At 36.9% G+C, this 14,672-nt stretch overlaps 1 protein-coding gene across 1 annotated transcript; it reads left to right on the top strand.

The window, feature by feature from the left end:
- The first annotated feature begins 330 nt into the window (after window positions 1-330).
- Window positions 331-14,004, top strand: ttf2 (transcription termination factor, RNA polymerase II). The gene is made up of 23 exons (XM_079254171.1): window positions 331-431; window positions 564-669; window positions 1,041-1,127; window positions 1,973-2,042; window positions 2,567-3,406; window positions 3,781-3,901; window positions 4,296-4,478; window positions 4,558-4,712; window positions 4,826-4,907; window positions 5,176-5,301; window positions 5,399-5,549; window positions 5,805-5,910; window positions 6,038-6,222; window positions 6,848-7,001; window positions 7,194-7,285; window positions 9,765-9,850; window positions 9,925-10,067; window positions 10,184-10,363; window positions 11,063-11,115; window positions 11,460-11,613; window positions 12,603-12,685; window positions 13,124-13,198; window positions 13,482-14,004. The coding sequence occupies exons 1-23, from the start codon at window positions 404-406 to the stop codon at window positions 13,624-13,626; spliced, it is 3,405 nt and encodes a 1,134-aa protein (XP_079110297.1). The 5' UTR covers window positions 331-403; the 3' UTR covers window positions 13,627-14,004.
- Window positions 14,005-14,672: the final 668 nt, after the last annotated feature.

The raw sequence follows: 14,672 nt of genomic DNA, 5'->3' as shown, positions 1-14,672 counted from the left end.
TTAGCTAAGTAATATTTTAAGTGTTTTATAATTTTTCAAAACTATAAAACACTTTTTTTTTTAATTATTATATTTTAGGAGGACAAAACGGCATACTTTTGTTTCCGGTTTAAGTTTTCACAATGATATTATCGTAGTAACAACGATCTAGTGTTGTGTTTAGTTTGAATTTCTATAAAATCTTTTACACGATTCACATGAAGATATGTGAGCTATTTGTTATCCTTAAACAATTGTTTGTTTAAAATAATTATGTTTGCCTTTCCAAGAAGTAAATGGACTTTTATACTGACACCAACAAACCGGATATGGTATCTGACTCTTGTGATTGGTCTATACAAAAATACCAACTTTAGTGATACGGTTCTGCTGCAACTGAAAGTAAATTAATCGCGTTAACACTATGGAAAAGGTTGTATGTAACATTCATGGTAAGTTGCGAAACCGAAAGAGACGTTTAGTTACATATTTTATATTTTTCCACCATGTTTAGAAATTATTAACACAGAGAAAGAAAGGTTACATGATTTGCCAAATGATCCATTCTTCTTGTCCTCATCCAGATGGCGTATGCATGTTAAAAACGGGCGTGAAAGATGGACCAAGCAAAGGCAAGAGCTTTTACGTATGCGTGGACAAGCAAGGATGTGATTTTAGCCAGCAGGCCAGGTACCCAAAACTAAATTAATTTTTACATCTGTCCTCACAGACGTCCTGTTATTTGAAAGACCCAAAAGTCTCGTATCTGCAAGCAGAGATTCTTGGAATCAGGGATGTACATAAATATCTGAACCATATCATTGATGTGTTACTTATTTGTGGTATCCTGGAGGAAACTATAGATATTTTATATATTACGTTTGACAAACGTCTGACCATCTGTAAAGGCTTGTGTGGTTTACCTTTACCACCATTTAACATTATGAACACAGTCTGACGTTGTAGTTTTAATAATGATTACATGGATAGGCAAGAGAAGTGCTATTTTCCAGATGTTTTGTTCTGATTTTAATCTAAAACATCTTCATCACCTATTCTAGCATCTCACCTTCCCACTGCCTCCATCATGAGGATTCATTAGTGGAACTTCAAGCTCTCAGCTACAGTCAACAACATCAAAACTACAGGTACTAAACAAGGCAGACCTGTTGACACTGGGATTCATTCACACTTCTTTCTTACAGACAAGTGTGCTCTTAAATCCTACTTGGGAACATTTTACAAAAAATTTTGACATTGATCAAAATCTTTGTATCTTGCATTTGTTCTCAGGAGTCCTCTTATGAACATTTTAGTGTTGACACGTTCAAACAGAATCAGCATTTGTGATGTTTTCTGCTTTTCTGTTCATTGAAATACAACAGTTAAACCACAGGAAAGTTTTTTTTTTATCAGATTAAAATTTTGGTAAAGTAGAAAGCATTTTGTTATTTAAGATTAATAGTAAGATATTGCAGGTCCTATCCAATTATTATAATTTCCCTTAAGGGAGAATTAGCTAACTTTCATCTGTTTAATTTATTTAAGAACAAGTCGCAGTCAAGATCAATTTAATTCTGTTGCTCGTCCTTTTAACACCATCTGCAGATACATCAGAGCCATTCCCTCAAACTGAAGAATATTACTCTATAAATGTCCGAGTCACCGTGTAATAATATTTCAAATTTTTTGCATGAGTGGCTTTTTATTCTAATGATTAGTTTTAAAAACAAATCAAGGTAATTTCTTGGCCACCTGGTTAATACCACCTAATAGACTCACCTGGAGAATTCATCAGATGCACCACTCACTCCACAGGCGAGTCGCATCTTAAAATGATGCTACAGCAGATGGAAATTAGCTTTACAAACTTTGGAGCATACAGTGGATTATGTAATGACAAGAAGAATATTCATATGAAGATATCGATGAATGAGACCCATTGTGTGTTTAAGTTTTGATGTATGTGTGACAATTATGTTTGTTCTCCTAGGTTGTACTACAGATGCATTGTGGGTAAGAAATCAGGCCAGAAGTGGTGCGGAAATGTGCCTTGGACTGTGGTAAGACTTTTAACCAATATCACCAAGTGTGCTTGTCTATATATCCTATTATATTTTGTCATCAGCTAACTCTTGACAAGATTGTTCTTGTTTTTCAACCCTGTTGAATTCATTCAGATCGAGGAATATTCATTTATTCATTCATTCATTCATTCATTAAGTAAAAGTAATTAGCCATTTGATCACATCTGCTGTTTGAGGTGTTTAAATGGCTTAATTTATTTAAACTCCACCACCGCCTCTTATTTTTTATTTAGCTCTGTTCAGCTGCAGCACACTAATGGTATCTACAATTCATTTACAGATTTTGTAGATTGATTGGTGGTACAAATAAAAAGCTATTCTTGTATATATAATTAATTATTATTGTATTTATTATTATAATTTATTATATTTGAACCTTGAATTTCCCCTCGGGGATGGATAAAGTATTCTTGTATTTTGTATCTTGTTCTTGTGCTTCTTGCATTATAATTTCACTATGATGATTAATTATTTTTTCTCTCATTTACTTTTCATTTCAGCCAGATAAAGAAAAGAGAAGCCCTATGTCTAACACACAACTCCAGGTTTCCTCCCTTCCACCTGTCCGAAACCCCTTCAAGGCCCCCAACAAGACAAACAAGGACTCTGAGTGGAGAAAGATGCAAAGTAATGGACACGAGGAGAAGGATAATGGGAAGGAAAACAGCAAGACAAGCGATAAAGTGGAAGGAAATAAAAGTTTTCAGAAGGAAAACGTGGCGGTTGTGGGCGCAGAGGTAGAAGAAGAGGAAAGAAAGATTAATTCTTCAGATACTTACCGAGGTAAAGCGCTTCCCCCAGGGATGAAGTTAAAGAAGAGGATTTCAAGTGAGGAGAGCAGCAATTCCAAAGCTGTCAGTGTTGAAAAAATACCAGATAAGACTGAGGACAAGCACGCTGAGCAGAAAAAGGCAGAAGAAAAGATTTCTCCTTCCAGCAATGAGTTTGTTTGCAGTATGAAAATAAATAAAAACCCTCCAGATTTTCACAAAACAGTGAAACAGCATTCAGTCAGAGATGAGACCCGTTCTGCAAACCAGGCTGAGCTCGCAGAACAAAAGAGTGACACTAAATGTGCACCTAGCAGAAGCTGCCCAGCTTCCAGAGATTCGGATGGTGTCATTTCATCAGATGTAGAGTCCAGTAAAACTGAAACACATGAAGATGAGGCCGAGGATGATGTAGTGTTTGTATCAGAGAAACCTGCTCCAAAGAAAATTCTTTCTGTTGTCACTGTCCAAAAGACTATAACCAACTTCCCAGGGTTCCAGTCAGCAGCGAAGGGTCAAGATCCAACAGGGATGCACAACCTGCTCACTGCACAGCTCAAACAGAAAAAGGTGAGTGATAAAAAGTAAAAACATTTGAGTAACTAAAGCATTTTCTGCATCCTTAGAGTCTGGTTTATTTTAGAATGAAGTAAAACAAAAGTCAATACACCCACAGTAAACTTGTATTTTTTATTGTCAGCAGATTTATGAGCGTTCTGATGTCTCAATGCAAGTGATTGAAACAAAAACCACTAAACTTTGCGCACATTTTGCATTTTGAGAGCATACTTTAGTAGTACAGACTGTTACATTAAAAACATGGAGTAACTCTTTCTAATGCAGGCTTGATGCATGAATCTGCAAAGTATTTAAACAAGTGTTTCCCTTTATCTATTTTTTTTTTTCTTTATAATTTTTTTTCATACGTTTGAACCCCTGATTAGGCCACTCTGTCTTCGGTGAATGTTGCGGCTCTGCCGGATAAAGGAGAGAGGTTGAAGACGCAGGTCAAAGAGCTGGAAGATGCTCTGGAGTCACTGAGCCTCAGTGCTGCTTCTCAGCAGGGTGAGAGTTGCAATGAACTGTTTGGATCATATTTCACTGACGTTGTATAGTTTCAGTTTTTCCATCAAGACCCTCACTTTAGCCCTCAATCAACAGGTCATTGTCCAATTCTAAAGTAGATACAGAGTCAGTCGTAAACACAAAAGCTGACTTGATACATGGACGTACAGGTTTTAGTCTCATTTAAAGTCACATGACCTGCAATTCTGCTTTAAATTTACAAAAATAGATTAATTCAGGACGGTAAAATAATGTGATTTAAACAGAAAAGGTTAAAGCACATTGGAAAAACATGCATGACCTGAGTATGTTTCACAAAATGATTTAATATAGTTAGATTAGTGCTCATGAGTGTGTCTGCTCACTGGTACTGCAATACGCCAATCGCTTTCAGGCTCTGTGGATGGATGTGACAGCAAAGATTCTTGCACTGAAAAGGTCCAGATCAACCCATTCAGCCGGCCGGGTGGGACCATCCTCCTCCCCATCCCTCCAGCTCCAGGCTCTTTCCAACACCAGGCATCTGGCAGCTCATTGGGACTCCACTTGAGCCAGGGAAGCACCCAGATGTATGGAGGTAGGTCATGCATTTTTCTAAACTGTCTTTCTGTGATTTTGTTCCTTATCTAACGTTTTGTTGTTTGTGTTCCCAACAGATCCACAGATGCACACCTTCTATGGCGGCAGGATGACTAATGATCGTCTGCTTGCGGTGAAGAATGCCACTTGCGAAGCCATTGATCATCTTCACAAATCCTTGGAATCCTGTCCTGATCCCGATGCTGAGGCCCCGGATCCCAAAGGCATCAAGGTATCGAATTAGATTCTGACGGAGAGGAAAGGATGCTATTTGCTAAAAAATGTTTTGCATCACTTTGCTACGTGTTCTCTAGTAACACACTCTTTCGGCCATTGTTTGTTCAGGTGCCGCTCCTGGCCCACCAGAAGAGAGCATTAGCGTGGCTTCTCTGGAGAGAGACCCAAAATCCCTGTGGAGGAATTCTGGGTAATCTTACTTTTTTCTCATCCTAACTGATCGATGACCACATAAAGATAATAATAATAATAATAATAATAATAGATCCAACTTTTCCAGTCAGAAAAAAAACTGTTGCTTTATTTATAAAACTTTAAATATGTTGAAAGATTCCTGCTTTCCTAGCTTAGATTCCTCTGTTGCCTTCACATACCTTTTACAGAATGAATAAAATGCATATAACACTTGAACTTCTCCATTCCCTCTTCTTGTATTTCCCTCTGGTGTGTGGATTTAGCGGATGATATGGGTCTGGGAAAGACCTTGACCATGATCTCACTCATATTGACCAAGAAAATAAAAGCAAAAGAGGAAGATGCAAAGAAGGAGGAGAAGAAACTGGAAACCTGGATTTCTAAAAGCGGTAAATGGAACCTCACAGAGATGACGTGAAACTGGTCAAGCTCAACAAGTTCTCAGTTGTTCATATTTAAACACATCTTTGCTTGTTAACCCTCCAGACTCCAGCCTTGTTGTGTCCAAAGGCACGCTGATCATCTGCCCCGCCTCGCTGATCCACCACTGGAAGAAGGAGATTGACAGACATGTCAAAACAGGGAAGCTGACTGTGTATCTGTACCACGGAACCAACCGTGAGAAAAGTGCCAGAGTGTGAGAACAACACACACATTAATTCTGTTTCTCTTGAGGTTATGTCACACTTTACAAAGCTTAATAGGTTTGACTACCATGTGTCTAGAAGAAGTAGATGTTGTTCCAGCTCCTATTAACAAACAGCAGCTTTTAAAGATTTTACGCAATAATCACATGAAGCAGTTGTCCTTTAGCTCAAACTTATTGGATTTCCATCTGTTTGACTTGATGAAACTATCACAGACTAAAACCAGTTCTGTGTTTGTCCCTCAGACTGGCAGATTATGACGTGGTAGTGACCACATACAGCCTGGTCTCTAAGGAGATTCCAGTCCAAAAGGAGGAGGCTGATAATCCCAGCAAAGATCCTGACCATGTGGTAAATTATATATTTATTTATGACAGCAAAAGTTGTAAATTGCAGCAAAATGGAAGAAAAATACCAACACTGATAAAAAAGAAAAAACCAGTAGAGACATTCCACATTTCATGTAATCTTTCTTCAGGCGTCCCCCTCAGCTCCTCTACTACGAGTGACCTGGGCCCGCGTGGTGCTAGATGAAGCCCACAACATTAAAAATCCAAAAGTGCAGACCTCCATGGCCGTCTGTCAGCTGAGGGCCGGTGCACGCTGGGCGGTCACAGGTACACCGATCCAGAACAACCTGCTGGACATGTACTCGCTGCTCAAGTAAGTCTAAAACACGTGGGAAAATTATTATTATTATTTACTTTTATTTTCATTTTAATGTCTTCTATGTCTGCAAGCTGGATATGTAATAGTTTTCTATACTAATAATGCAGATATGTTTAGTGTTGTGACTTTAGAGTAGGATAAAAGCGAGAATGACTCCAAAAACCTTTTTTTTTCTGATTTTATAAAGAATTTATTTCCTTTTTTTTCTTTTACTTGTTCTTCTTTGGCCCCGTTTGATCTTGTTTTGTCTGTCTTTGTCTTTTTTTTTTTTTTTTTCTTTGCTGGGGCCTCTTGCCAGGTCATCATCGTAAATGAGAAGTTCTTCTCAATTGATTTTTACCTGGTAATATAAAGGTGAAATAAAGATAAATTTAACTTTTTTTTTCCACTAAAATCCAAGACGTATGTTTTTCCTAATGGCTCAGGAGGAATAAAGGAAAAGTGTTTTATAAATAACTCGAAACTGGTTTCATACTGTCAGTGATATTTTCTGAAAACCAAGCATCCAGCGGGGAAATCACCACATAGCGATGGAATGGTAGAAGTAACGTTTCAGCTTGCAGTCAGATGAAGAATTTGTTTCTAACTAGAGCATGTTTATTCACCGTTTGTCTTTAAGGTTTCTGCGTTGTTCTCCATTCGATGAGTACAAACTCTGGAAAGCTCAGGTCGACAACGGCTCCAACAGAGGCAGGGAGAGACTCAACCTTCTGACGAGGAGTCTGCTACTGCGACGAACCAAAGACCAAATGGACTCCAAAGGAAAGCCTTTGGTAGAGACGTTCACTCAAACATCTTTATTGCAATTCTTCAAGTATCTTTCACAAGACTTCAGGGTTTCATCTTAAATTGTGTCTCTGTATCGGATAGCGATGACATGTTAACTATTTGATTTTGTTTAGCATTTTTAAAAAATTTTAAAAAAGTCCCCTATCTCACTGTGGACCCTGTGTTAAATGTTTCAGGTGTCTCTTCCTAACCGGACCTGTGAGGTGCATCAGCTCAAACTGTCTGAGGATGAGCGCACTGTGTATGACGTGGTGTTTGCACAGTCCAGGTAAAACTGCAAGACAAAGTTCACTCGAATTAATCTTTTTTTTTTTCTTTTTTCTTTTTTTTTTCCCATGTGCGTTACTTGTCTTTGCATTTGTCGCACTTCTCCTTGTGTGATAGAAATGTTTTCATGTTGTTTTTTTCTGTTCAAAGTCTTTTTATTGAAAAAAATATTGTTAGACATATTGTTGAAAATACAATACAGTCATCTTTTCTTTTTTTTTCTTTTTTTTTATAAACTCCCCAAAACAAACCCTCCCACCCTGTTGCACCATAAAAAAAAAAACAAAAACAAAAAAAACAGAAACAATAATAATTTAAAACATAAATTACTCTTGTGAGATAAGTGACAGATCCACCTTCTTAATCTGATCCAAAATAGGTTGCCAGATATTGAAGAACTTATTAACGCAGCCTCTTAGAGAGTTAGAGAGTACCTTATTTTCTCTAGTGTTAAATGACGAAAAAGGTCCATAAACCATAATTTGAAAGATGGAGGATGCTTTTCCTTCCACTTAAGCAGTACAAGCCTGCGAGCAATAAGTGTGGCAAAAGCAATTGCTATTTTATGTTTTTGGCTGCTGATAATGCGTGGTGAAATACCAAATATTGCAGTTTTGGCCTCAGCTACGATATTAATCCCAAATGCATCCGATAGAAATTTGAAAATGGATTGCCAAAATTGTGCCAGCTTTGAACAGGACCAAAACATATGAGATAATGTTGCAAGTTCGGTTCCACAACGATCACAGTTAGGATCCAAATCTGGTTTAAATTTTGCCATTTTCACTTTACACCAGTGCAATCTATGAACAATTTTAAATTGGATTACCCTGTGTCTTAAACAAATTGAGGATAAGTAAATATTATTTATAACAGTTTTCCAAACGTCTTCAGAGATTACAATTTCAAGTTCCTCCGCCCATTTTCGCCTAACACGATCCAGTGGTTCCAAGTTATAAGAATTAATTGCCGAATAAATTTTACCAATCAGTCCCTTGGAGCGAGCATTCAGATCCAAAACTGTTTCCAGGAGTGAGTCAGGCGGTCGTGAGGGGAAGTAACTGAATGAAGTAGACACAAAACTGCGAAGCTGAAGATATCTGAAGAAATGACAATCATGTATTTAGAAAGCTGTTTTCACTTGTTGAAACGATGCAAACAGTCCTTTGACAAACATGTCTTTCAAAGTCCTCAAGCCATGTGTGGCCCAGATAGTAAAGGAGTCATCAATAGTGGCAGAGGTAATCCTGAGCACAGCAAAGAGTGTAGAGAAGTAGATCTGCATAACATATTCTCAAGTATCAACCATTTAGAGCCACCATTATTTGAAGTCAAAGACCAATACAACATTGCACGGATATTCGATGCCCAATAGTAATATTGAAAATTGGGAAGTGAGAATCCTCCATTTTCTCTGTGTCGTTGTAAGATATTTTTGGAAATGCGTGCACTTTTTCCATTCCATATAAATGATGATACCAACTTATCTATGAGTGAGAAAAAAGATTTTGTTAAGAATATGGGCACTGATTGAAATAGATATAAAAATTTGGGTAAAATATTAATTTTAATAATATTTATTCTTCCCCCTAATGACAACGGTATAGTATTCCAGCGTGTATTCCATGTTGTTTTTTCTGTTCTTTTAACACTGTCACAGTTTCAGCAGTGGGTCTGGGCAGAGCATTTTATGATGAGCAAAGTGATGAAAAAGCTCCTGACTTTCAAATGTTGTTGCTGGCATCTATTTCAAAATGAGCATACATTTTTTAAAAATTAATGCAGGTTTAAAAGAACAGCAAATGGACATGAATGAGAGCATTTTGCAAAAATGTGGGGAAATAAAGCAGGATTAAATTAAAAAGACAAATCATTTGGAATGGAAACTACTATATACTCATAAGGAAAATATAAAGAACATAACCAGCTGGTAATGCAATCAAAAGAAATCCTGTGTATTTTATTAAATATAAAATAGTATTTATATCTTATTTTTAAGAGGTATGTTTTTAAGTTTTATGTTCTCTATTTGGGGGTTTAAAAATGGCAAGAAACAGGATAAAAATGAATATGAGTCCATTTACATGACACAGATAAAAAGAATTATTCTGCAAGTCAAACCAAAGCCGTATGAAATTATAACTCTTTAAAGCAGGACTTACACCTCTCGGATAACGCTGTAAGAGGTCCACTTACTTCTAGATCTGAATGCTTTGTGGTATTAGATGAAAAGATCATTTACTATTGTACAAAGGGAAAATAAAAGCAAGACCCAAATAAGCTGATGCCTTCTGCACATGCTCTAAAAATGCCCATCTGTTTGACATCTTTTAGTAAAAACAGTATTTTAATACATTCAAATTCTTTTTTTTTTTTTTTTTTTAACTCTGAGACAGAATTAAATAATAGAAAGAATTAAATCTATTGATACAGATGGTTAAACAAAGAAATGAAACTGGGTTGATTATCTTTTCCTCTAGATCTACTCTGCAGAACTACCTGAAGAAACATGAAGGAAACGACGTGAATAAGAAACACACTTCCAGTATCAATCCTTTTGATAAAGGTGAGACATCATTTGAATGTCATAGACTATAAGAACAGCACATATTCTGAAAATGAATTGTTCTATTGTTTTAGTGGCCCAAGAGTTTGGTTTGTCTCAGGCTGATGCTGCTGTGTCAGGCTCTCAGCAGCCTCAGCAGGCATCCAGCACCATCCACATCCTGTCCTTACTGCTGCGCCTCCGGCAGTGCTGCTGCCACCCATCACTTCTTAAAAAGGTAGCTTGTTTTGTCTTTTTTTTTTTTTTTTTTAATGCCAACGTTACTAATTTCAACCCAATAAAAAAAGATAAATAAGGGTTTTAAAAAGACATGTTTTCCTACTTTCCTCTCAGACGCTGGACTCATCTGAGCTGCAAGGTGATGGTATTGTCTTGTCTCTGGAGGAGCAGCTCAGTGCTCTGTCGCTGTCCTCCAGTCCGTCGCCATCAGGCCCTGGCCCCAAAGACACAGTGGCCCTCAACGGGACGCACTTTCCCTCTCAACTGTTTGAGGACACTACTAAAAGCACTAAAGTGAGAAACTACTGTCGTCGGCATCAGAACATGATAGTTAACCCCTGAATGTGAAAAATGGGACTCAGCAAAGACAAGGCCAGATTATCCAATGGGCATTATGGGCTCGGACCAAGGGGTCCATCCCCATGTGGGGCCCATGTTGGGCATACTTCACAAGTTTAGACATTTAACAAAATGTATATAAAAGCCAGATAGTTACACCACAATGTCTAGTGTATTGCTTTTGGTACCACTGGCTGAGAGATGTTAGAAATGTTGTTTCATAGTGTATCATTCACAATTTTTACAATGTTTTGGTGGGGAAGGGGGCCTTTGGAACACTCTAGGCCCAGGGGCCTGTGCCCTTTTAATCCAGCCCTGAGCAAAGACCCTGAGAACCTCAACTGGAACTAGTGATAAATGGTCTTAGATATTTCCATAACTCAAAGGTTTGAATTCATCTTTGTCATGATTTCAAAAGTAAAATCAATCAAAGCTCTATTGATAAAGCACTTCTCATGCAAATAAATGCAGCACAAAGTGCTTTACAAAATTAAAAACAGGAGGATAAAAGATTGTGTGCAGACACACAGATGCACACAGACACGACTAATAATTTTTTTGTTTAACAAAACCAAGGAGTTTAAAAGATCATTTTTATTGTTCTTTCTTTTTTGTCAAAATAACAATTAAGTTATTTTCTTCGTAAAAATCCAGATTACTGCCATCATGTGGGAACTGAGGACAATCAGAGAGAAGAGTCATAAAAGGTAAAACAAGAACATCTTACTATAAGCTTAGACTTGAGTTTTTCTTCTAAATCTCTTTATTTCCACAAAAAAATCATAAAAGATGTTGATTAATAAAGATGGAAATCAACTTGAAAGGTCTCAATCCCCCAATGAAGCATGTTTGATATGTTTGTATTGACAGATTTACCTCCTTTGTGCATTATTATCCCCTTTTAAAATAAATACATATTATTATCCCCTTTTAAAATAAATACATATAAAATGACCTGTTAACCCGCAGCTCAAAATAATTGTACAACTATTTAATGGGATTTTAATTTATATAATCCACTTGATGTTGTCTCTGGTCTGGGATTGTGCAGTGTGATCGTGTCACAGTGGACCAGCATGCTCAAGATCGTTGCCGTTCATCTGCGGCAGATGGGCTTCAGATACGGAGTTATCGACGGAACCGTTAACCCTAAACGTCGCATTGACCTGGTGGAAGAATTCAACACGAACCCTAAAGGACCGCAGGTACATCTCACCCAAAAATACTGCCAATTTTTGGAAACACTCTGGGAACTTTACTAGTTTAGAGATGGTTCATACTTCAGTAGTGACAGGAATACCTATCCTTAATTCAACAAACTGTATAATGACAAAGTTTGTTACTGGTATAAAAGAGTTGTGTCTTTCTCAACTGTTTAACTCTCCTGTTCCTTAGAAGTGTTGGAGAACTTGGTCCAGTTCTTTTCAACAAATCAGCATTGATTTGGCTGCACCCAAGACCATATTGTGGGATCTGTCGTTTCTGTATTTCATCGAAGGGACTATTACAGGATGGAAGGGAGCAAAACAAATAAATCTATGCCTGTAGTGTTGCCTGGCAACACCTGCGTCCAACTGGACGCCCAGCAGTGTGACTAGAACCGATCAATGATGTCCTCTACTGTTTTCTTTCTTGCACGTGTTGTTCTCACTCTCATATATAGGTCGCTTTGGATAAAAGCATCTGTTAAATGACTAGAATAGAATAAAATTAAAGTATCTTTTATGAAATGAAATGAAAAATACTTACATGACCCTTTGGGGGTTAATGATGTGTATGTATGTGGTCATGTTTACAAGATGGACACATTTCAGGGTTCCTTTGCACTCTCAACATTCGTGCAATTTGGTTCTGGGTGATTATAATAAGCCTTTTTTGTGACCTGTTTTTTTTCATATTTGCTAAAAGGTGAAGTTATGAGGTTTGGCCTGAAAAATAGACTGGAAATTAAGTCTAGAAAAACTTTGAAAGCTTGAAAATGTCCTGTTAGATGAAAAGAAGAACATTAATTTATTTTATTAAGTTTAAATGAAAAAAGGATCTAATACATGTTCTTGACTTGCAATGAATTTAGTATACTTTTTTGTTTAAATATAGTAAAAACCCACCATGGTCCTCTCAACACAGTTGTAACCGTAATGTTTTTGTTTATTTTGTCCTTATTTACAACATTTATTCATCTATTTTTCCAAAGGTAATGCTGGTTTCGCTTTGTGCTGGAGGAGTTGGACTCAATCTTGTTGGTGGGAATCACCTCTTCCTCATTGACATGCACTGGTAAGGTTCTTTCTGAGATGCAGATGCCTTTTGGCTGCATTGTTTTTAAGTCCTTTTTTTTTTTTTTTGTCATTTTCCAAATACCCTAACTTCCTGCTACTTTGTATAAGAATATCAGTACAAATAAGTTTATATAAGTACTTTTTCCAGTTTTATGTCTGTACTGTTTGTTGAAGAGTCTTTCTCTATTTGACTTAAACCTTTTACTGGCTCAGTTTTAACCAGCTGTAACATTACAACCTTTACAGACCTGATGGCATGTGTGTTCAGAATTTATTAAAAATGTTTATGATCATATTTTAAACCCCTTTTATCAACATTTATCTGAACTGTTTATCCTCAAAAGTCGAACGTGGCTTTAAATATCTGACTAAGAACCCTGGAAACTGAACCCTTTAAAAATATAAAGAAAAAACTACCTAACTAATACTTTGACAGGAACCCAGCCTTGGAGGACCAGGCCTGTGACCGGATCTACAGAGTAGGACAAAGTAGAGATGTCACCATCCACAGGTAACAAATATTTGGAAATCATTATCACACATTTGTACATACAAAACACAGTATTCCTGTAAAGACACGACTACGGATGGAAAAGGGCCACGTTGTACAGTGAGAGATTCCATTAAATATTTTCCAAACTGATCAGATTTTTTAGTGACCTGTGGATTTATACTTTATGTAATCTTTACAAAATGCTTCTTCATTTTAGGTTTGACTTCTAAACACTGGGATGTAAAAAAATAAATAAATAAAGCTGCATAACTTAGTCATGTTTGTTTATGTATGCTACCAGGTTTGTGTGTGAAGACACGGTCGAGGAAAAGATTGCCACGCTGCAGGAAAAGAAGAAGGAGCTGGCCCAGAATGTGCTATCAGGAACAGGAAGCACCCTCTCCAAACTCTCTCTGGCTGATCTCAGAATTATTTTTGGTGTCTGAGAAAGCAGACTACTAAAGCTGCCACCCCTTTGCGAAGTCATGTTTTCTTACAGATTTATTTATGTTCGTAAAATATGAAGAGATAAACCATTGAGAGATTTTTCAACTGGTCATATAAGATGGTAATAAATGATAATGAACTACAGTAAACTACCCCTGATTTGTGATGCTGAGGGGCAAATAATGGCAACAACCACTGCAGCACTCTTGAGTTACTTTAATCTACAGATTTGAGTTTGTCTTTTTTCTTTTTTGTTCTTCTGAGAATATAGCAAGTGCAGATACTGTTAAAATAATAATTAAAAAATTTGTTTCAAGGGCTTATTTGAGGTTATTCCAGTCCCAAATGTTATCTTAGATTTAGATTTTTCTTTACTAATGGGGGATGAATGAAAAAGGTTTTCCCCTCTGTATTATTTATTATTGCCTTTATATTGGTGCCTAGTGATTGAATTTTTTATTATTTTGTGCAAATGCATATATTTGTATCATTATCATTTAAAATAAATTGGTGCAATTGAAGTTGCTGCCAGTGTATATATTCTGTGTGCAGTGAGCTGAAATTCCTCATTCAAAATGTGCACATGGTATGTTGATTGCATGTGTGAGCGTGTGTTAAATTATTTACTTTAATTATTTCCAATGTTGTTTGTACTTCAGCTATTTCCAATGTTGTCTGTACTTCAACAAACCGTGACTGAAAGTTAAAAACCATTTTATTTTTAAGAAAACGTTTATATAACCGCCTAATCTAATGAAACTAGACTGAATAGTGTGTTACTTTTTCCTTACATATATTTAATAACGCAAAGCACATTTGCTGCATTTAATTAATTATTCCTTTCCCATTATTTTATTCCGTCATTGCATAAATCTCACCATTTTCCTTTTGAGAATGTTTTGCAAAAGTGAAGCTAAAACTTGGACATCAACATTTACAAACAGCAGGATTTGAATGCGTCGAGTGTCTGGGCGGTAGCTGCTCGCGCAGCGAGGTACAACCCTCTGAGCTGCAGAGCTCGCGCACAGCAACGCCAGCTTCGCGA

Source organism: Telmatherina bonti, assembly GCF_933228915.1.
Source record: "Telmatherina bonti genome assembly, chromosome: 15".
Taxonomy (NCBI): Eukaryota; Metazoa; Chordata; class Actinopteri; order Atheriniformes; family Telmatherinidae; genus Telmatherina; species Telmatherina bonti.
Note: the sequence above shows the minus strand (reverse complement) of the source record. Positions and strands in the feature narration are given on the sequence as shown.